At 39.9% G+C, this 21835-nt stretch overlaps 2 protein-coding genes across 3 annotated transcripts in view; one reads left to right on the top strand and one right to left on the bottom strand.

Moving 5' to 3' along the window:
- The first annotated feature begins 105 nt into the window (after nt 1–105).
- ccdc142 (coiled-coil domain containing 142) lies at nt 106–18844 on the top strand. 2 transcript variants are annotated; one of them, XM_055023624.1, is made up of 15 exons: nt 106–408; nt 2679–2916; nt 3037–3195; nt 3854–5097; nt 5350–5651; nt 8192–8278; nt 9768–9944; nt 10961–11127; nt 13281–13433; nt 14673–14787; nt 15444–15621; nt 16416–16526; nt 16805–16905; nt 17098–17257; nt 17847–18844. In XM_055023624.1, the coding sequence occupies exons 2-15, from the start codon at nt 2689–2691 to the stop codon at nt 17953–17955; spliced, it is 3291 nt and encodes a 1096-aa protein (XP_054879599.1). In that variant the 5' UTR covers nt 106–408; nt 2679–2688; the 3' UTR covers nt 17956–18844. The 2 variants fall into 2 exon arrangements, with proteins under 2 accessions (XP_054879599.1, XP_054879598.1); XM_055023623.1 differs by having other exon boundaries at nt 106–419.
- Nucleotides 18845–20598: 1754 nt separating this feature from the next.
- abhd18 (abhydrolase domain containing 18) overlaps nt 20599–21835 on the bottom strand; it is a 19635-nt gene continuing 18398 nt past the window's right edge. Inside the window, exon 14 of the mRNA XM_055023625.1 lies at nt 20599–21499. Coding sequence (XP_054879600.1) covers nt 21442–21499 — 58 coding nt within the window. The 3' untranslated portion in view covers nt 20599–21441. The remainder of the gene's footprint in view (nt 21500–21835) is intronic.

Genomic DNA, 21835 nt, shown 5'->3' with positions numbered 1-21835 from the left:
ATATTTTCTCCCTAAATGCAACGGTGATAAAAGGGGGCTGTGACGCTGCTGTGAATGACCATACTTGATTACTTCCGGTCCAAAGATCACGTGTTTCCGCTTGGCAACAGCGTTCCTTCTGCCTACCGACAGATCTGTTGATGCTCTTTAATCCAAAGGATTTTCGTTTAACCTGATTTTTCCCCCCAATTTCAGACTTGAAATTGAACGTAGCATGAACACGGGATTAAAAAGCGCTCCTGTTCTGTGCAGATTATGGTGACAGACAGGCGCAGATCAGCGCAATGCTGCGTTTGTGCGGAACATTTCCGTAGAACTTTCAACGTCTTACAAGCTCTGAGGCTAAAAGCTAGCTGGAATAAGCTGTCCCCGTCCAAGACGCACCGTTGGTGGGAGAAGTAACGAGATGTTGGTGAAAAGTAAAGTTCTGTCATTATTGATGGACTTTAATTAAACTGTTGAACTTTAAGATTTGATTTTGTGCTTCAACTGGTGACCGCTGGCTACTGAATGCATGAACGCAACCATCACGCAGGTCGCTTTCATGCAACGTCCGTTTTGAAAGCTGAAAGTCACTCAGTTCTTGTGTTGTTCTATTGAACAATGCTGAAGGGTCACATCGCTCCTGTTTTCTTCCGCTTTGCTTATATGTCAGCATTTTTACGTGGCGTCCTGCTGCGGCCCATTCATTATCCCTCTTGTGCCGTCAGGAAATGTTTGCTCTGTGTCATAATTTGGATCTAGCGTCAAATATTTTCCCCGTTGGTGTCAAGTTTGTAATCTTAGTATGGTGACCAAACAAATCAGAACATGACAGCAAATTTGCCCTAATGATGCTCGTCATAAAGGTATTCAGGAATTTTGTTTGGTCTGGGGAACCACTTGCTGTATGTAGTAGCTGTGTTTGTCTGTTGAAAGTGCTGTTTGATTTGTTTGCAGACAGCTGAGAGTTTCTTTGTTTTAGATTGTCTTGTACCATTGGGTTTTCACAGAACACATTTACAGCACAAGAAAGGTTCCAGTTGGCTTAAAGGAATCTTTAAGAGTTTAATACTTGTTGAAAACGTGCAGTTTAAAGCTAATTTTTACAGTATTTGATTTTATTTGATTTTTTAAATTGATTTGAGTTTTATTCAGTTTTTTCTTTCAGATTGGGAACCTGTAATGTTCTGTTCAGAAAAAGAGCGGTTCAGATGTAAGACACCTCATGATTTAATAATGATTTTTCACCTCCAATCAAGGGAATTTGCCAGAACATAATGATAATTATGGTAATGATAATTATGGTGACTATAGTCTAATAATATTTAGACTAACTAGATGCTAACCAATTGGTAACCATTACAGAATGCAGCGGTGGAGTTAGAACTGTGGAGTTTGATCAGATAATAGTTCCAGAGTTAATATTCACCTCCAGAAGGCAGGTATAGTTTGCTTTGGCCTTTCACATCATAAGTCACCTGCCTGCTCTGCATACTTTAATAGCATGCCGCTGGAGTTGTGAAACCAAAGGGACACGTCTTACAGGTTGCAAAATTTGTGACAGTCTTGAGTAAAATAGCCATGAAACAAATCTTCACTGGACTCAGCTCAGTGTTTTGACCCTCATGCAGGTTGCTTTTGTGAATTCAATGCTTTAAATCCAAAGTTGTTCACAGTCTTTGAAATGTTTTCTACATCAAATTCTGCTGATGAACATATTTCACAGATCAAACTGACAGGAAGGTCCTGATATGCTGCCACTATGTTTGCACCTGCAGACTCTGCTGTTGCTTCAGTCTTCACTTTTAAGTGTGACATAGCGAAATGACACATTTTACAATCCCAATTAGCTGTTGATGGATTTACAGGCCTGGAACCTCCTGAGAAGCACAAGAGGTGTAATATTGGTGTCATCAGCTTGTATTGTTTTCTAACCCAGATTACTACTCTAGACCACAGATACAAATCTCTCAGAAGAGCTAATATTGACCTATGGAAAAACTAAATTCTGTTCATTTCATATGGTTCTTTTTTTTTTTGTTTGTTTATCTTGCAGATGAAAATTCTTCCATGCACAGTGATGGACAATCAGAGCTCAATCGGTTTAACACAAAGTGTAGAAGCACTTTTTTTTGGAGGAATAATATCTGTGTTCAGAAACATTGATTTTGTACAAATGCTGTTAATCTGAATCTTTACCAGAGGTACATGATCTGCCAGTGACATATAGAGAATGTGGTTAGACATGTGCTGGTGTGAGTCCAATGCTGCTTTGTGACTGAAATAATAATAATAATTTTATTTCAGTCACAAAATGATATAATTTTATCCATAACAACTATTTATGAGTATTTTTATACACGGATTGAAGCAAAAGTGCAAAGTAAATCTGCGAACATTAATGCTGGTTTTCATGAGCTAATTGTGCAGAATGAAAGCATAGCAAGGACAGTCTCAGGCCTTCGCCAAGTTCCCAAGTTGCAGTTGCACGGTTCCATTGTCTTGCAACCACAGAATGCTACTGTGAGGCAAAGAATGGTGATCACAAATTCTATTTAATAAATGGTTGCAGGTGGCAAAAAATCATAAGGACCCAGGATTAAGTACAAGTTGGAGAATTTACTGAATCATTTCAAAATACTTTGATACTTTGATTTTTGCTCCTTTCTGATCATTTTTTTGCCCAATCTGTTCAGGTAACTGGTCATGTCACGGTCCCTGCAGCAAGCAGAGATTCTGTTCAGAAGTACTTTTAATCCCAGTTTGAAGTGTCTGTTCCATGTTCCGAGTCGAGATGAAGAGGAGGAAAACCTTGTTGTGGCTCACAACCTTGTGTCGCGCTCCTCTGCACGTCTGCAGCGACTGCAGCAGCATCTTCTGTCAGTGGTGTTACAGGGCCCACCGGTGGAAGGGGGCCAGATGAGGTCCCTACCTGTGAGTTCAAGCAAATATCTGCCACTTTCTGTTTTAATTATGACTGAGTCACATTGAAAGTTGGGCCTGAGAGTGGGCTGTTCCATCTGAAGGTCCATCCTGTCGTCCTCTCTCCTCTAGGGGCAGTACAGAGCTCTGTGGAGGCTCTTTGAGCAGCGATCTTTGCTGCTCTTCATACATGAATACACCAGAAGGCTTCATCTGTCAACAGCTTTCATATCCAGACTGAAACACTTGTTGCAGCATCAGCTCAGGGAACTTCACTTCATGCAAACTCAGGTGACAGGAAAACAGAACCCTTGAAAACACTCTTCTCTTTCAGCTGTGGATGGAGGGATGGATTGTTTGCTCTGTTGGAATTATAGCTTTTTGTTTTACAATAAGGCAGTTTTCTCTTTTACTGTTTTCTTTCTCTGTTTTCTGAGTGAGGCAAAATGTTCTCAGTCTGAGAGTTCTTAAAGATGTACATTTTAACAGTTAGTGGTAACTGAGAGAAATTAGCAACATTGGTGATTACTGATTAAAATCTGATTTAAGATATTTTCTTTGTTCTTTTGATGAACTTGATATTATGATTTCATTGCCCACTCCCACTGTACTATAGCAACTGATTTTTCATCCTGATGAATTGCATCCTTGTCCACTGACTTGTATGACTGTAAAAGTAGCAGGTCTGCCAGACTCTGGACAGACTCTGGACAGACTCAGTATGCTTCATCCTGTAGGATTTCATTTAGCTGTGAATGATGTTAAAGCTGCTTTACATGAAAGTATTCACAAGTGCAAACTATTCTTCTTTTTTAAAAGAAAGGTATTGAAGTAAAAACGTATTAGTAGAAGACTATGTGTGCATTTCCTGACCTTTGTGGGGATGTATGACTAACAAACCGCTAGTGTTTCAGAAGCTACTCTCAAGCTACTCTCACGTTCTTTTCAGGTCCTGCCCGGCTCACCTTCATCCAGAATCAGCCTCGTCTCTCTAAGTCAGGAGTTCCGACTTCATCTGAACCACTGGAGTTTCATCACCAGCCGAGTCCATTCTGACCACTATCTGAGACAGGCACTAGTTTCACACACCAAAATGCTGGAGGAGATGAAACAGACTCTAAACTTACTTGGTCTACAGCTTTTGTTCCTAATGGAGCAATGTGTATGTGGTATTATGTCTGTTATTGGGAAGACTGAATTGGACTTGGTACCCAGAGAAGTTCTGGAGGACATTTTATCAGGAATAGACCTGTACAGTCAGGCTGTAGAGGAGCATAAAGTCCAGCTGAGGATGTTAGTTTTGCAGGAGGCACATAAATCCAAATCCTTTAGCAGTCTTCCAAAGATTATAGGACATCGTGCTTCCGCTGTGTCAGTCAGAGGTCTGATGAGTGTCTTGGCTGTGCATCGGGCAGAAATGATTGCCAGACTACTGGAGCTGTGGATTTCTGAGGAGAGCTGTCATGTTTGCAAGGTTCATTGCACTCACCAAACATTCTGTGATGACTTCAGGAGTCCAGAGTCTGAATGCAGTTGTAGCTTTCCCAAGTGGACATGGCAACAGCTGTGGCAGACATATCTGACTTCCTCTCCTCTTCCTGTCAGTATTCAGCCTTCTGTGCAGATGTTATCACAGCAAACATCTGATAAATACTCCCCTATTTGCAGCCCTAATCGCTTCTTGCAGAGTTCTGCTTTAGAAATTCAACTCCCTGTTTTGGTGAAACTGTCTCCTTTCCAAAATAAAGAAGAAAACTCAAGAAAACCCAGAACCAGCCAGAGCCAAACATGCATACCTCAGTCTGGACTCACTCGGTTCAGTGCAGAGGCAGCTCAGTCTAACCTGGAAGGTTTAGGAAACTGTGACTGTCCTTCACCCTCTGTAGCCACCTCCCATCATGCCTCAGCCCTGCCTCCTCAGTTGGACCAGTCCTCTGTAGAACCACTGTTTCAGGTCCTCATGACCTCCACTGACCTGCTGACTCCACTGACACTTCAAAGGCCAACCTCAGAAGAAGCAGCTGCTCAGCTCATCTCAGTCTCAACTCCTGGTGTGGCTGCTTGGAAGGCTGGATCAGTCGGTGTAACTGCAGCAGCTCAGCGTGAGACGTTCAGCCAGCAGAATGTCATTGGGGCCAACACACAGGACTGGACCTGGGACAAAACGGCATCGGGAGCAGATGCTCCAGAAAGGTAGGGATACCATGAGCAAAATGATTGCTGCTTGGTGACATTGTTTAGCTGTTTTAGAAAACAATCACATTTTTCTTTTTGTGGACTTTAGTCATTTTCCACTGTCAATGATTAAAGTGAATGACTGAAAAGCGTCCGATTCTGTGATCATCTGTTCTGCACTGCAAGCTAGTTTACATCGGCGTTCTGTTCATGATATTTTTACTTGGCTTCTCACAGGTTAATGATGAAGAGACTATTTTTGCTTTTCAGTTCTGGTGTTCAGAAGGATGAGGACTTGAGGAGAGGAGGCAGAGATGGAACAAGGTTCAGCACTGTGGAGCCAGAGTGTGTTGGTGGGCCTCACTCCGTGCAGTGGATGGACATGGGTCGATCAGTTCTCCTTGCTGATCTGGTCCAACACTATCAGTCTCAACTGTTGGTCTTCTGCACTAACGCTCTGTGGCTTAAACGCCACACAGCAGCAGCAGGAAACGCTGCAGGCAGCATCAACCTTCAAGATGATCATAGGAGCTTCCAGACCCTGCACAGCATTACTCATGCTTTAGAGACAGGTAACTTGCACATTTCCTCTCAGCCCACTGTATTACACACACTGCTGTGTATTTTTGGAGTTTTAAGAAGCCTGCACTACTGTCCTCTTATTATATTGATCGTAGTATCTATTTCTGAAAAATGCAGGTAATCTCAGGCTAGTTTTCTGTGTAGATGATGATGTGCCATGTGGTGTTAGACGTCCAAATGTCTTCCCCCAGGCTTGTGATATGAGAGATCAAAGACGAGTTGGCAAGTTAAAATTCACAAAACTTTAATAAAATGCAAAATATATCAGATCTGGTATCCATTCTGCCTGCAGCCTTATATTTAAGCCACACCTTAAGCTGCACAACAAACGCTTCTGGAATATTTCAGCACTGTCTGCTTGCGTAACCAATGGTTTGTGTTACTTTCAACAGTGTCAGTTTATCAGTCCTATTTTCTAATAAGTAATTTTGGTTTCCAAGATTTTGTAGCTCCAGGTGCAGACCCAGCCTGGTGGGATCTGCCTGACCAGGAAAGGAATGTCCGCATAATATTCCACAAGTGCCACAGCCGTGCCACACATCATTATCTATATAATGATATTATTATAGCAGATCACTCAATTAGTTAATATAAGCTAGAATACCTGCTAATAAGGGATCCAATCTAGAGATGATTATTGGATTATAAACTCACCTTTCACCCAACACCAGTAAATTGTACAGATTAAAGACATTCAGAAATCGTCACAATCATCTCCCAGCAACTCCATCAGCAAAGGATTACGGTGACCAGCTAACCTGACACTGTGAATAGTAAAACATTCATCCAGGATGTTAAAATGGGGAACATGGCATCATCACAGTGCTGGGCAAAAAACAGTTTTAATTATTCATGGAGCAACAGAAAATATCAATGATAAAGTTAGACTTAAAAATGTTTAACATAGCATGTGTTCCCACAGGCAGTTTGTGAAGACCACCATTACTCAAGTATTTTTACAAGCTGGAGAAGAGACAGGAAGTGGTGCTGTGGACCTGTGTGCTGCTTGGTTTCACACATTTCTCCTTCTAAACAGTTCTGCACATGCGACTTGAAGTTCCACATGCAGCTGGTTGTAGGTCACTGTGGATCAGTGGGTGGAGTCCTCTTGCAATCTCAAAGTTGTGGACTCAATTTCCACATTATCATGTCATGTGTGTTTGTCCCTCTGGACAAGGCACTGAACCCCACGTTACTACCGCTCTGTATGGCATGCGTGTCTGTGAGTGTGACATGGTGAATGTGGCTCTATGTAAAGGGATTTGCATGCTCAGTGTGACTCAACAAGTGTTTTATAAACTCAGTCTATCTAGTTGAGCAAGAGCAATATTAATCCATTAAATCCTACAATTCTTAAGTATTAGATCTGTGACACATTTTTGAAATGTAATTTATTCTTAATGTTTTATTTGAATTGTTCATGTTTGTATTGAAACAGATACTATCATATAAACATTTTTTCACTTGAAACTAATGAAAATGATTTCTTTTTCCTTCTCCCAGCTTTAAATCTGATCTTTTTCTTTCACCATCTTGTATTCTTTCAACATTATGGATCATTCCATAAAACCTTCACCAACCAGGTTCTTCATTTATTCCACAAACCAACACAAAATATTCTCTCTGAATAGCAAAGGGTTCTTTCTGGTTATTTAAATTAATATTATACTCAATTGCACTTAAATACTTATACTCTTAGTGTTTATCACCTTTACAATACTTCTAACAGCATTTCACCTGACAGCCTTCATTATGTTTTCTGTCCATGTTAAGTTTGCTAAAGATCACATGAACAGGTAGGATTTCTGCCTGCTGATGGTGTAGCTCCAGTGGATCAGTTGAGTCCTGTAGACTCCATACAGAGAGCGCCCAGCTACAATTCAAACTGGAAATGTTGCTGCCATGAGGCAACTGTGCTACACCAACCAAAACTGGAAGTATTTGATCATATAAATCTGTAAGAACAAAGAAAACGGTCACTTTTCAGCCACGTAAACATGCTAGTGGAACTGTGATTGGACTAGGCCAGAATGGATTTAATGAATCTGTAGATACTGGCAGAACTAGTTATATTATTAGACAGAATTCTGAAATTAATACAACATTTTAGAAGTAGAACAATAAAGAAACTAACAGGAAATGTAGCTAAATAACCATCCTTAAGCAGATGATTTGAAGTTCTCAGTTTGAAAGAGTGATGTTCTCATATTATCCTCCTTTCTGAAGCCATCTGGTATCTTAACTGGTACTGAGTAGACTCATGCAGAAAAGCACTCACAAATGCTCAACATTAAGAGGGCAATGAAGAATCAAGTCAAACTGGCTGTCTCACTTTCCTAACCGAATTCCTTGACTACTTTAGGGAATCAAGTCACATGCACTCAGAAATATGTTGTTAAACTGCTGCTGGAAGATGAAGACTGTAGTATAGTTCATATTTTCTGTTAGGATTTCAGGCTTGTGTTCTGTTCTGTCTCTGTGAACAATGAGTATTTACTAAACAGGACGTATTTTGGTCTGTGTATTTTAGGTCTGTTTCCAAAGGCGTTCCGAACCATACTGGAGAACTTCAGGCTGTATTTGTTTGTCCAGTCGGCACACACCCACTGGGACTCTGGTTAGTGCTGCACTCACAATCTAATGGTCCCAACCAGTCAGTTGGCACATCATCAACTGCAAAGTACTTTACATATTTCAATGTACAGGGAAAAAACAAGCTTCTGGCACCCCATACACACATGGATCGATATTGCACTCACTATAGATAGTTCAAAACAGGCACAGCATAAAACCCAAAAAGATTAAATAAAAATATAAATTTATGTTAAAAATTGAGATTAAAGATTTGCAAAAAAGAAATGTCTTGAGTCTGCCTTTAAAACTTTGAATGCTTCCAGCTGCTGTCAGGCTGCTCCCATGTGGCTCTTCAGTAATCTGAGGGGGAGACTTTTAGAAAATCAGTCCTTGAAGTAGGAAGCCAGTAAAGAGACCTATAAATTACAATAAATTGTCTCTCTAGTCAAAAAGCATGCTGCATCACGTAATACAAGAGTGCTATGATAATCTGTTTTGCTGTTAGTAAAACATGGATCAGAGTTCTTGCACTTGGGCGATAAATAGTATAATTTTGGCAATGTGTGTTTAAACAGCTACATAAAAATAGATATGCTGTCAAATATTCTAAATAAAAAAAAAGACTTGTACCTTGAATTTAGCACATACAGCCGATGTTTACATAATCCATGCACAAACTGGGTATATTAATCATCATTTGCCATAACTCCATCTACTAGATGGCAGTGAAGTAATTCCATGTGTTGATATGTGTTGACTTTGCATCACCTGGCATTAGTGGTAAATAGACACAGGATTGGCTTTAAGAGGTCTCTCTTGTAAATGAGACAATGATGACTTTTGTCCTAGCTGAGCCGTAATATCAAAAATGTGCGTCATCTGTATTGTTGTTGAAATGCATGTTATGTATCGTGTTATCTTGTCAGGCTGATGGGTCAAACAAAGAATCTCCCTCACCTTGTAAAGTCTTAGAACACTGCTGGATCATTTCACTCACAAAAAATCTAATCAAATACATTAGAAAGCTTTCACAGCATTACAGCTGTTGTCCTCAAGTGTTTCTGCTGTAGAAAATCTGCAGCAGACCTGCCTGTCAGAGACATTCAAGCCTCACCACTTATCGAAAAAGTCTGATTTTCTTTAGGGGTGGAGTGGTTGTACTGACATGTAAGTTGCCATGTTAATAGATGCATGTGAGTTCTGCTATGATGATGTGCTACATTGGTGTGTGTGCGTGTGTGTGTGTATGGGTGTGTGTGTGTGTGTGTGTGTGTGTGTGTGTGTGTGTGTGTGTGTGTGTGTGTGTGTGTGTGTGTGTGTGTGTGTGTGTGTGTGTGTGTGGTTAAACTGCTGCGGTGCGTATGTGTGTGTGTGTGTGTGTGTGTGTGTGTGTGTGTGTGTGTGTGTGTGTGTGTGTGTGTGTGTGTGTGGTTAAACTGCTGCGGTGTGTGTGTGTGTGTGTGTGTGTGTGTGTGTGTGTGTGTGTGTGTGTGTGTGTGTGTGTGTGTGTGTGTGTGTGTGTGTGTCATCAGTGGCAGGCAGAGGTTTGGGTTCGGCCCTGAAGGATAAATGTGTCAGCAGCTTTGCAGCAGCAACTTCAAGCGAAGAGGGAAATGTCCTGATATCTCAGACCATGGCTCACTTCCTCCAGCTCCTCCCTCCACTGCTGTCGTCTCTGTGCTGTTGCCAGTCAAACAGCTCAATGTGTGGTAAGACAATCAGGATGGAAAAGGGTTGTAACCTTTTATTATTCTTTTATTAGCAGAATTTTTTTAATGTTTTTGCTTCTAATGGGGCCATATTATGTAAAATTGACTTTTTTGATCTTCACATCATGCTATAAAGTATTCCCTCATCAAAAACATACCTCAAAGAGTTGCTTTGACTCTTTCATGCAGTTTGAGAAAACCTTGAATCTCATTTGGCAACCATCGAGGTTTAGAAATTCTTGCTTTCACTGAACACCAGCTGGAAGATTCTCAAGCTTCCAGCTGGTAGATGCTGAAGGAGCTGCAGTATCCAGCAGAGCTTCCGTCTCAGACAGCAATCCTCCACCACTCCCCAACTCAGCTCCTTCAGGCTAGCGGCAGCAGCAATTAAACACCTGGTGGAACTGTGCATCTGCTTAGCTCATTATAGGAACTACTTTTCAGTGAAATGCTGCAAAAAACAATGTTAGAGGATCATAGGAGCTTTACTGTGATGTCTACCTGAAGGTAGCATGTGGGAAAGAGCAGAAGCTTTTTAAAAAAAACAGAGGCCCAATTTCAATTTCAAGGCATTAATTTGTGAAATCCAATTTCTTCAAAGTTATATTTGATATATATAGTATTTTTATAACAACTGAAGGTGACAGTTACTTGGCAGTGCCATTTTATGGTACATTTTGCCATAATCACACAATGAAACATAATATTGCCCTGTCAGTTTTTCATGGGAGTAACCAGAAAGAGATGTTGGTTAGTAATCTAATATGATGAACTTTAATTTATCTGTGAAACTAAGACTGCCTGTAACTTTTGAAGAAATTGGCAATTTTTCTTACGTCAGTTATTTATGGCTAATGGTTTTGTTTTTTAAGGATTTCACTTTTTTTATTCTTGTCATTCTGGTCCATTTTGTTTAGAGTCCTCCCAGAAAGAAGAATTTTAATCACTCAAGTTAAATAAACCCAAAGCAACTTCAAACACTGCCTCTTCAAGGGTATTTATCCTTCTCCCTCCAGAATCTTTTGGCCTCCTCCAGCCCAGCTGTGTACTACAGAGATGGACTGTTGGTTTGCTGTTTGCTTCGATCCAAATCTCTACAGTCTGGATCATGTCCAAAGCACAGCAGTTCCTTTCTTCATGGAGTCCTAATAAGTTCCTTCTCGTCACCCAGGGAGATCTCAGAGTGAGCTGTTCATTGATTTTAAAAGCCTTGTTTCCACTATTGGTTTTCAATAATTAGACGATTATTGAATTCAGTTGCACACTTTACCTTGTAAGTGCAGTTTGTTGAGAATAATTTGTATGTTTTGTTTTTTTTTAACCAAAGTTTGGTAAACTTTGTATTTGAATAATTAATCAATCAATCAAATTTTATTTGTATAGCACATTTCAGCAGCAAGGCATTTCAAAGTGCTTTACATCTTAAACATAAGAACACAAAGTCATGCAACATATAATAAACAATACATTGTTACATATTACATTTCAAAAACAATTCTAAACAGGTGCATTTTTACTTGAGATTTGAAGGAAGTCAGGGTTTCCGCTGTTTTACAGTTTTCTGGAAGTTTGTTCCTAATTTTTGGTGCATAGATGCTGAAAGCTGTTTCTCCTCTCTTGGTTCTGGTTCTGGGGATGCAGAGCAGAACCAGAACCAGAACCTGAGAGTCTGGAAGGTTGATACAACAACAGCAGATCTTTGATGTATTGTGGTGCTAAACCGTTCAGTGATTTGTAAACTAACAACAGTATTTTCAAATCTATTCTTTGAGCTACAAGGAGCCAGTGGAGGGACTTTAAAACTGCTGTTATGTCTCTATCTTCCTGGTTTTAGTGAGAACGCGAGCAGCAGCATTCTGGATCAGCTGCAGCTGTTTGATTGAGTTGTTGGACAGGCCTGTGAAGACGCTGTTGCAATAATCAATGTGACTAAAGATAAACGCATGAATGAGTTTCTCTAGATCTGGCTGAGACATTAGTCCTCTAATCCTGGAGATGTTCTTCAGGTGATAGAAGGCCGATTTTGTTACTGTCCTTATGTGGCTCTGGATGTTCAAGTCTGAGTCCATCACTACTCCCAGGTTTCAGGCCTGATCGCTAGTTTTTAGTTGTAATAACTGAAGCTGTGCATTGACTCTAGATCGTTCCTCTTTAGGTCCAAAAATAATGACTTCAGTTTTGTTTTTGTTCAGTTGGAGAAAGTTTTGGCACATCCACACATTTATCTGTTCTAAACATTTATTCAGTGATTGGATGGGGTCAAAGGTCACCTGGTGACATCATAATGTAGAGCTGTGTGTCATCCGCATAGTTATGGTAGCTAATATTATTTCCTTTTATAACCTGAGCTAGTGGGAGAATATAAATATTAAATAAGAGGGGTCCTAGGATTGAACCGTGGGGTATCCCACATGTGACCGTTGACCTCTTTGATCAGAAGTTTCCAATTGAAACAAAGAAATCCCTGTTCTTTATGTAAGATTCAAACCAGTCGAGCACCGAACCAGAGAGTCCAACCCAACTCTCCAGTCGATTCAATAATATGTCAAAAGCTGCACTGAGGTCCAACAGAACCAACACCGTGGTTCTCCCACAGTGCTGGGAGAACCATTCTTTTCAGAATTATTAAATCTGAAAAGAAAATCATGACATTTAAAGATAAAATCCTGGTCAGTAGTCACCAGCTATGCTCTTGCCTGTATATACGGCTAACACAACTGAGCACAATGATGGTTCACATTTACAGCATAATTTATTTACAAAAGTTTACATTACAATTGGACGACTGCCACTAAAAAGCAGAGTTTGTTTGACTTTATTCACTCCAAACTATTCAAAGACAGATTCAAACCACTATGAACTACACTGATCTCTGCTCAGATGCTAACCTAGTTTCTGCTAACCAGCTCCATGAGTAGGTCGTTTTGGACTTTCAAAATTGACTGAGACACGTTCCAATCTTCAGATCACACGTAAATTTATGGAAGTAAATTTATGAAAACTATTAAAGATAACCTCATATCTTCTGACAGCATGTCATCAGAAAACCATTATTATCGCTGCTGCTACAGCAGCATTAATATGCTGGAGAAAATGTTATGCCAAGCAATGTGTGCATAAACACCAACTACAAAACAAAATCCAGATCAAACTGTTGGCACCTAAAAACTGTTCTTGTATTCATTCTCAAGATATTGCCCTACCATTCTGTCCTGGAATTAGTTTGATAAGTAAAGTCAAACAAATACTTATGATTTTTTTTAGCATAAGGTGTATGTAATCCAAAAACTATCAGTTTGTTCAGGTAGTGTAAAGCTGCTGTTGTTTTGTCTTTAGATGTTGTTGGAGAGCCTGGATAAGACAATTGGTCAGACAAAGTCCCCACTGCTGAGTTCAGACTGTGACCATCATCCCACTCTGCAGAGCCACAGTCAGCATCTACAGAGGCTCCAACTGGAAGCTCTTGATCGGGCTGCATGTGAGCTGCAAGTGAGTCTGTGCAGGACAGTTTGATTCATTGATGATGCTTGTTCCAGTGTTATTGCTGTCTGTCATTTGTTCATGTGTGAGCATCTTGTTTTCTACAATGTTCCTTTCATAGCTGATTCTTTGGACCATTTTTCTTACTGTTTCATGGCTGTGTCCAGCACATGCTGAGATTGATAGTAATCTGACATGCTTTATCTTTGAACTTATAAATAACTTTAATATTTTCCTGTTCACACATCAGCATTTTATATAATTTTGATTCTCACTGAATACATACTTGTTTCAAATGACAGTGGTCCCTAAAATGCTTTCGATTCGAATTAAACTGGACCTGTGGATCCTAAACTGGGTCAAAATACCAAACAAGTGTTAGCATTAGTAGGTTGCCTCAACCAAAAAAGGAAGGACCGGTCCCACCCAACAGAATCTAGACTTCAAAAACTTGGTATAGATAGACATCCTGTGTTGGAATGTCACGAAGCAAAAGGTGCTCTCTTGCATGCTTTGTGGGAGGGTTCAGGTCTCCGATATCGAGCAATGTGTCATAATTCATGGGGGTTTAAATTACCCGAATCACCAAGAAGACCGTTTTTATTGGGGATAGAGGCAAGCTGCTGCAGTTTTCATAGTATGAAAACTTGTTACTTGTGTTCACTTTATTTCAATAATGCTATTGAAAGAACCTCAGACTCCAGCCTTCAAAATGTGGAGAGAAAAACTGATTGAAAATTCAGCATGTTAGATGATGCTTAGAATATTAAATGCCAGAAATGAGGTTGTGGTGGAACAGACTTCAGTCTTATGTCTACGATGTTGTAACTCTGAATTACTTCATGGTCTGAAGCATCTTGTGGTGCATTTATTACTTTATAACTGTGTTCTTGTCCCTTCACTGTCTTTTATTTTTTTAAAAATATAATAAAACTATCTTTTCAAAAGTTAGACTTAGATTTTTATAAATAAATGATCTAAGTTTTTCTAGTTTCCAATTGTCCAATAGCCTATAGGGAAAAAGACTTGCCTACTATTCAAGCAGATTCAAGGCTAATACTTAGAAACCTGTTTAAAATGTAAGATGGAATTATGATAAACCTGCAAAATATTACAATAAGTGTAGAAGTCCTTTAACAGTTTTTCCAAAAATAAATGTGTTAAAACTGTTTTCTTTGCATGTTAGAAATGAGGTTATGCAAAGCAAATCATTTTGATGGGTCTGATCTCGACATTCCACTCCACCAGGCATTCTCCTCTATGGTGCTGAGCAACTTCTCTACTGACTGCAAGCGGATGTCTGGGGAGATCTTTGAACGCACCATGCCGTCTGCAGGATACTGGAGGCCGAGCCAGAGGACGGGTACGCATGCCAGAGTGGTACTGATGGGCCGAACCAGGCTCAGCAGGCTGGATCGAGAGCAACTGGTTGCTCTTTGTGTTTGGGCATCATTGAGTCATCACCATAGTAACCAGTTACTACAGTGCTTGGTCTTCATTTCTTCAGATGAGTGTGTGAAGGTCGCTGCTCTTCCAATCTTTGATTCCCTTTTAAACTGTTCTTCATTTCAGTCTTTATGCTGATTGTAATAAAAGAAATACATTCTTTTATTGAAATGTATTTTATCCACCCCTTCTCCATCAATCGACCATTTTAAAATAAATAAATTAATTAATTGTAAAAAATGGTGAAGCTGGTGGAACCAACTGTGGACGTCATATTGATTTAATGGCCTGAGCTGTAATATTTCAGCAGTAGAATCATGAGACTCATGGAAAGCAACGATCGGACAGAAGCTCTGCTGAAGGAGAAGAACTTCAGCAGTTATGTTCTTTCTGATCATCTCCACCCCTTTGCAATGCTGATGAAACACGCTTTGCTTCATCAGCATAAAATGGAGGAAAAGACATTTCTTTCCTTCAATTAGTAACAAAGCTGAGGTTTCTAGTTTCAACTACATAACACAACAACAGTAGTTACTATGCAAGGTAAAAGTGAATGTTTCTTATGCATTGCAGGTTTTCCCAGCAGTCCCAGTGAATATGCATCTCTGGCAGCTCAGACTGTGATTGGCCAAGTTCTAGAGGCTGTTGCGCCATTGTCAGAAGATGCTCACGTCCAAGCACTAGCTGTCACGATGACGGCTTTCATGGAGGCATGGATGGAGCACATATTACGGCAGAAGATCAAATTCAGGTTTGCCTTTAGTATTTTTCTCTGAAACAGCATATCACCGTCAACTGACTTTGTGACATATAGAGGTTTTACTTCTTGTGTGTTCTGTCGGAGGAACCAGAACTGTGTTGCTGGTTTTTGAATTTGTTGTGCCTTTTGCAGAGAGGCATTCCCTGTTTGTTGGTTTTTTCCATTCTGAATAGCAGTGAACAAACCCACATTATGTGCTGCCCACTGAAAGCCTTAAGCTTTGTGTCTTCATGCTGATGTTTAGCTAAAGTCTGTTAATGCCTGAACTTTAAGCTGTTTATGCTTACTTCATAAATGCATCTTGAATAAATCTAACCAGATATTTATGTTAATGGGTTGAAACAAATATGATAGAAGCCAAATTATACTTACTTAATTATCAGCCCAGGTGAGTATTACAAAAGGGCAGAGGGCTGAGAGATAAAAAAAGAAAGAATTTATCTACCACAGAAGAAGAAATGAAGAGGAAGGACCTGAACTTAAAGCCTCATGTTCTGAATGGACACTGATATGTGAACTATTTAGTTGACAGAACACATTTTGTGTAATATAATAAAATATTATGATAACTTAGTAATGTAACAAAACAATTTTAAAGATGTCTGAAAGCTGCTATGAAACAGACATGTTGTCAAGGCGACCTCTGTGTTCCTCTGGGACGTCAGGCTCTGAAATGATCATTTGACTCAGGAAAAACTTTTTTGTCAGCTTTTTGTGTGTGAGTGCTGACACACACATCCTGCAGTGGCCTGTCTGAATAGTGTGCTGTGGTTGTTTGTCCTCAGTCTGCAGGGGGCGCTGCAGCTGAAGGAAGACTTTGATTCTGTCCGGGAGATGATCAAGTCTGACAAGTATGGTCTGTCATCCGAACTTCACCAGAGACTTCTCAGCCTCAGGTAACACTGCAACTGCTCACACTGATCTGACTTATTAGCTGCACAAATCTGTCCATTCAGAAAGATTTGAAGCTGAAAACAAATGTCTGGTCAGATTAAGCTAATCAGAAAAGAAGAACCCTGAATGTCTCAGAAAGGCTAATAAACCCAGCAGGACCACCAGGGTCAGACCACTGGCAGGACGTGATAGACATGGAAAAATGGAAACTGAAAAATTATGGCAACTGAATAATTTCTGCAACACTTGATATTGACTGGACTGTTGCCTGTGTGTGAAGTGTTTTTCAGCAGGTAGACTCGGCGCTTCTATGTTTGCTGCAGCAGCCACAGGCCAAGCCGTACCTGCAGCGCCCAGCCTGGGAGTCGTTCACACGGTGCTGTAAGTGTCCCACCTTTACGTCAAACTGAGTCCTAAAAGCCTCGATGCTTTGCAGTTGTATCTATGTCAAGATACCCTGGGACTTGAAATATCTTACAAACGCTTTCAGTTCATAGAACCAAAAACATGTTGTTGTTTGGCTTACTGAAAGACTGCTAGAGTGAAATGTGTCCGTGTGGGTTGCCACCCCAGGTCCAGTTAAAGGCAGCAGAGACAGCTTGGATACTGCTGCTGTGGGCAGTAATATAACCAACCTGGGCTGTGTGGAAGGTGAAGAGCTGACTCAGTCTGATCAGACTGTCCACCGTCCAGTGGACACATCTCGCCCTGCAGAGCCTTACCTGGCTTTAAGGTAAGCTACTTGGAATGTAGAGGAAGTCTAATAAAATATTAGACAATTATGGAGGGCCCCCTGTTGGTCAGGGGCCCTTGGAATTGTCCTAACTTTCCCCCCTAAATGGCGCCCGTGCTGAAGAGTATACAGAAGCAGCTCAAAATCAAGTCCAGAGAAACAATGTCAGAGTTGTGTGGTTAAACAGGTGAGATAATTAGAGCAAGAGAATTAGAGGTTTTACTTCTTGTGTGTTCTGTCGGAGGAACCAGAACTGTGTTGCTGGTTTTTGAATTTGTTGTGCCTTTTGCACAACAAAAGGCACAACAAATTCAAGGCCTGTAACTTGTCTGCCTGGAACTGTGGAATAAACGAAGAATTGCATTTTTGGCTTTTGACTGACTTTTTGGAACTGTCCTTGGGTAAGTGGCTTCACCGGCCTTGCGTGCTGGTGTCCGTTTGCCCCAGGCCAGTTGTGGCTACATTGTAGCATGAAGTGGTTTGAAGTCCTCTGGACTTGATAAAGCGCTGTGTAAGGAACGGCCATGTTCCATGGTACTCATCCTACTGGAGTGCTTGCTGGAGCTCTAATCTTTTTTTGTGCTTCCAGTACGGTGTTGGGCGCCACCCACCAGGAGTGGTTGGACCTCCGGGTCCACAGCAGTACTCGTCGCTGGCGACTGCCTGGACTACAGTGTCTGTCCAAAATGGAAACCTGAACAGATCTTAGTCGGGCTGAACAGACTGGCAGTTTCTCTTTATTTGTTTCTCTTTATTTGCAAAGTGTTCACCTGTTTGTATAATCAAAAATGTATTTCACACTAACTGCATGTGTTTCATGACAATAACTTTCAATCTGATGTAGCTCAGTAATCCCAGCCTGTAAATGGTTTTAATGGAGTTAGTTTGAATTTCTCCCTCCAGCAGATGGAGTCCCGCTACTCATGCTGCCATCTGGCAGACTGGGATTTGAAAAGACATTTGATTGAGGGGGAAAAATGTTAAGAACTAATCATGTGGAACTCCTCATTCATACAGCTGTTATTTAGCTTGAACGGTTGCTAAAAGAAATGGAGATAAAGTTAGAAATCCACTGGAGACAGGAATAGATATGGCAGTAGCGTTAATGCAGCTGAAGGCCTGACTCGTTTCTGATTCTGGTGTCTGTTTGTGAACCAGGGGCTGAATTGAGTCGCTCCACTAGCAGCCATACGGCTAACAAGCAGTTCATTTGATTCAGGTGTGTTGGAGCAGGGATACGTCTACAAGTTGAAGGGAGGCAGATCTGTTCTCAGAAAGAATTGGCGGCCATCTTGTTTTGGCTCCTGGGTAACTGATCATTCCAGCTCTATGTTAATTATTGGGCCTGTGTGGAAATTTTCAAATCAGTTTAACTGTTGAAATGTGCTGACTTCGAGGGCTATTTGGTAACATAATTGTGTTGTGAGAAGGTGCAGGTCTCAGCAGTAGCTGCCAATGGATTTCTAATACATGTACAGTGTGAGACTTGAGTAATGTTTTTTTTATTATTCCTGCCTTTTAATAAATACTGTTTACAAATGGTCCCTGAAAATTGGAATTTCTGAAATAAACTATTTTGTGTAGAAAGCCTCTTGCTGTGTTTTCTGAACTTGAGAAATTTGGTTACTGCTTTCCCCTCTTGAAAAGCACCTCATTATCCTCTATGTATTTAGTTTTCTGCAGGATACTTTTGCCATGAATCAGTGCATCGGTCCCAACGGAACCTGATAAATAGCATGTGTTAGCGGTGCAGTTAGCAGCCTCTACAACCTACTAGTTTTGTAAACATATTTTACAGAAACATATTTTCTTTATATTACTCTTTGGACAGATTTAAAACCCCATCCTCACAGTCCTTGGACTCTTGAAGTGCCAGTTGTTACGGACGTTCTCAATTAAAAAGTGAAAACACTGGATCAATCAACAAGAAAGAAATGCACATTTGTCTTTCAGGACAATTTATTCAAAGGCCAACAAAAAGGCTGTTGAAGATTCTCAGAGAAAATGAGAATAAATAAAGTACACACATTGCTTCTTAGTCTCGTCCTGCAGTGCTTGTCACTTCCTTTTACAGAACTTCCCATTTCAACAGTATACAATACATGCAAACAATAAAGATGTAAGTCTCATACTGTTAGGTTCTACATCCTCTGACCTTTTTAAAATGAAAATATCCCTCAAAATACCCTGATCTGTCCTTTGTACTTTGGTTTTCTTACTGGAAAAAAGAACTAAGAGATCATAAGAGTATTGTTTTATTTTTTGTACAATCCTAACTAAAGAAGAGGGGTGGCAGCACGTTAGAATTGTAAATAAATATTCCATATAAATACCCATTTATATCATTACGGACAGGGAAGATCTGTTTGTTTCTGTATTGTGTGATTTTTAAATTGTCTGCAGTTAAACTGAGATACGAGCTAAACTGAGAGCTAACCTGGCAGGAAAAACAACCAAAGGCTAAGGGTCAAAGTTTATGACTCAAAGACACAGGAACTGCACTTAAGAACTCAGATGCACTAAGGCAGGAAACATCATTGTATTAGAAAAGCTTTCTTATTGTGTGTTGGTTTTGCCCCTCCCCACAAGCAGTCGTTAACCTCTATGTAAAAAGGGACCGCCCTAGAAAAATAAAATGAGGATGCGGCTTTAAAAGACTGAGATGAAGAATTTTTTTTCCCGCTCTCTGCTGTAGAGTGAAAAATACACTTGTCTCTTCTTTTTCAGTGGGTGCTGTGGGAGTGTTTTGCTGCAGGAGAAACTGGTACCCATCATAAGGAAAGAACATTACGTAGAAATGTTGAAGCAACATATAAAGAAGTTACAGTTTGGGCACAGACTAACAGTATTCTTAGTTATTGTCCATTTGGAAGACCAAAGTGGGTTGACAACAAAGTCAGTGTTTTGGTGTGGCCACAACAAAGTCCAGAGGGCTATGTCACAAAACTAGGATATCTGGATTGTTTTAGATATTCATTTTTTTTTCTAAATGAAAAGAGCAAAGTAGAATAACAGTTAGACAATGGATGAATGGATTATCATCAGTTAGATTTCAGAAAAAAATTGCTACTATACATAGACATTTTATTCAGAAGGCTAGAGTGAATGTAAGATGCTAATTATTGATCATTGACTTATTTGACATTTGATGTCACCATGTGCTTACAGTGAAAAGTTTTACTCATATTCACATGAAAAAGAAAACTAGAAGTTAGAAGACATGTTTTCAAGGCTGACTTTCTTCAAGTCTTTAATGTTGGCCCACTGTATAACTGGGTCAGATACTCCAGTTCTGAATGGAGCATAGTTATCAGAAATCACCAAAAATGTCTCCAAATGAATCAGTTGTTAAGACAATGTTTATATCATGATAACAAACATCATACAAAAAGGGCTCTGGGGTGACTGATAATTCTCCTATAAAATCTTGGAATAAAACAGTTTCCATATGACCATCTTGCACATTTGGACCCACATTACAGATATACAATGTTTACGGACATAACAAGCCAGCTGCAGAACATCTGGGAGATTTTAAAAAACATTTATTTAAATCAGTTCTCGCTGGTCAAAGACTGAACCATCTACTACACCAAACAAACTCAAAAGAAGAAGAACAAAGAACACACAAGCCAACAGTATTCAGCTTCATTATATTTCAAAACAGAAGATACAAAAAATGATTAAATGTTAGATAAAATACTCACAAAACTACATTTTAATTTATGAATTTTGCACAGTGGTCCAAATACAGCAAGAAACTATCAGGCTGATATTTTTTTACACCCTTAAATGAATACTTAGTTTCTGTAATTACACTCCCACATTCATGATTTCTGTAGCTTATTGCAGATTTGCAAAATCCATAGATTTCAAAAATAATAAAAACAGGAGATCACTTCCAATGTTCCATGATTCCCATAGGATCCTATCAAAACAAGGTTTAAGTATATCCTTAATCACCACATACAGGCACACAAATCTTCAGTCATCCACATTAGTTTGGGTTTTCATGAGACACACATCAGGCAAGTCAAGAAAATCAAGAGGAGGCAAAAGCTGCCGCTCTTGATTTGTCAAAAATTTGACATGTTTCTGATCGTTGCTGCTGTCCATAAAGTTCTGGTCCTTTCTTCAGGCTGTGGTGCCTGTCCCAGCGTTAACAGGGCCTCAGCCTCCCACAGCTACTGGGAGCTTGGATACTTCAGGCAAAACCTGTTAAATGCATCATAAATGGCCTGTCTGGAGGAAAAAGAGAAACATCATCTAATTATTTGGCTGACATAATGATGCCTAAAGCCAAGGATGAAGAAAAATTACATTAAGAAATAAAATACATAAAAGCCATAACTCTGTTGAGGAAGACAGGTTTTGCAATGTAAAACAGTAAACAAATAAACAGAACTTGTCTTCCTTTGAATGGTCTGATAGTTTCTGCTATATATGCATTATTGTTTAAACATAAACATGAAGGTGGCTCCTTCATATGTTTAGAAAGTCTTTACAAAAAAGGTTCTAACTGCTTTGTCATCCATCCATCCATCAATCCATCCATCCATCATCCATCCATCCTCCATC

This window comes from Poeciliopsis prolifica, unplaced genomic scaffold (assembly GCF_027474105.1).
Source record: "Poeciliopsis prolifica strain line A6 unplaced genomic scaffold, Auburn_PproV2 SCAFFOLD104, whole genome shotgun sequence".
Classification (NCBI taxonomy): domain Eukaryota; kingdom Metazoa; phylum Chordata; class Actinopteri; order Cyprinodontiformes; family Poeciliidae; genus Poeciliopsis; species Poeciliopsis prolifica.
Note: the sequence above shows the minus strand (reverse complement) of the source record. Positions and strands in the feature narration are given on the sequence as shown.

What these genes read in the sequence shown, in the direction of transcription:
- ccdc142 (XM_055023624.1), top strand. Translation starts at nt 2,689, where the DNA reads ATGTCACGGTCCCTGCAGCAAGCAGAGATTCTGTTCAGAAGTACTTTT. An exon ending in TACTCATGCTTTAGAGACAG is followed by an intron (nt 5,652 to 8,191) that starts GTAACTTGCACA and finishes TGTGTATTTTAG; the next exon opens with GTCTGTTTCCAAAGGCGTTC. An exon ending in GAGGCCGAGCCAGAGGACGG is followed by an intron (nt 14,788 to 15,443) that starts GTACGCATGCCA and finishes TATGCATTGCAG; the next exon opens with GTTTTCCCAGCAGTCCCAGT.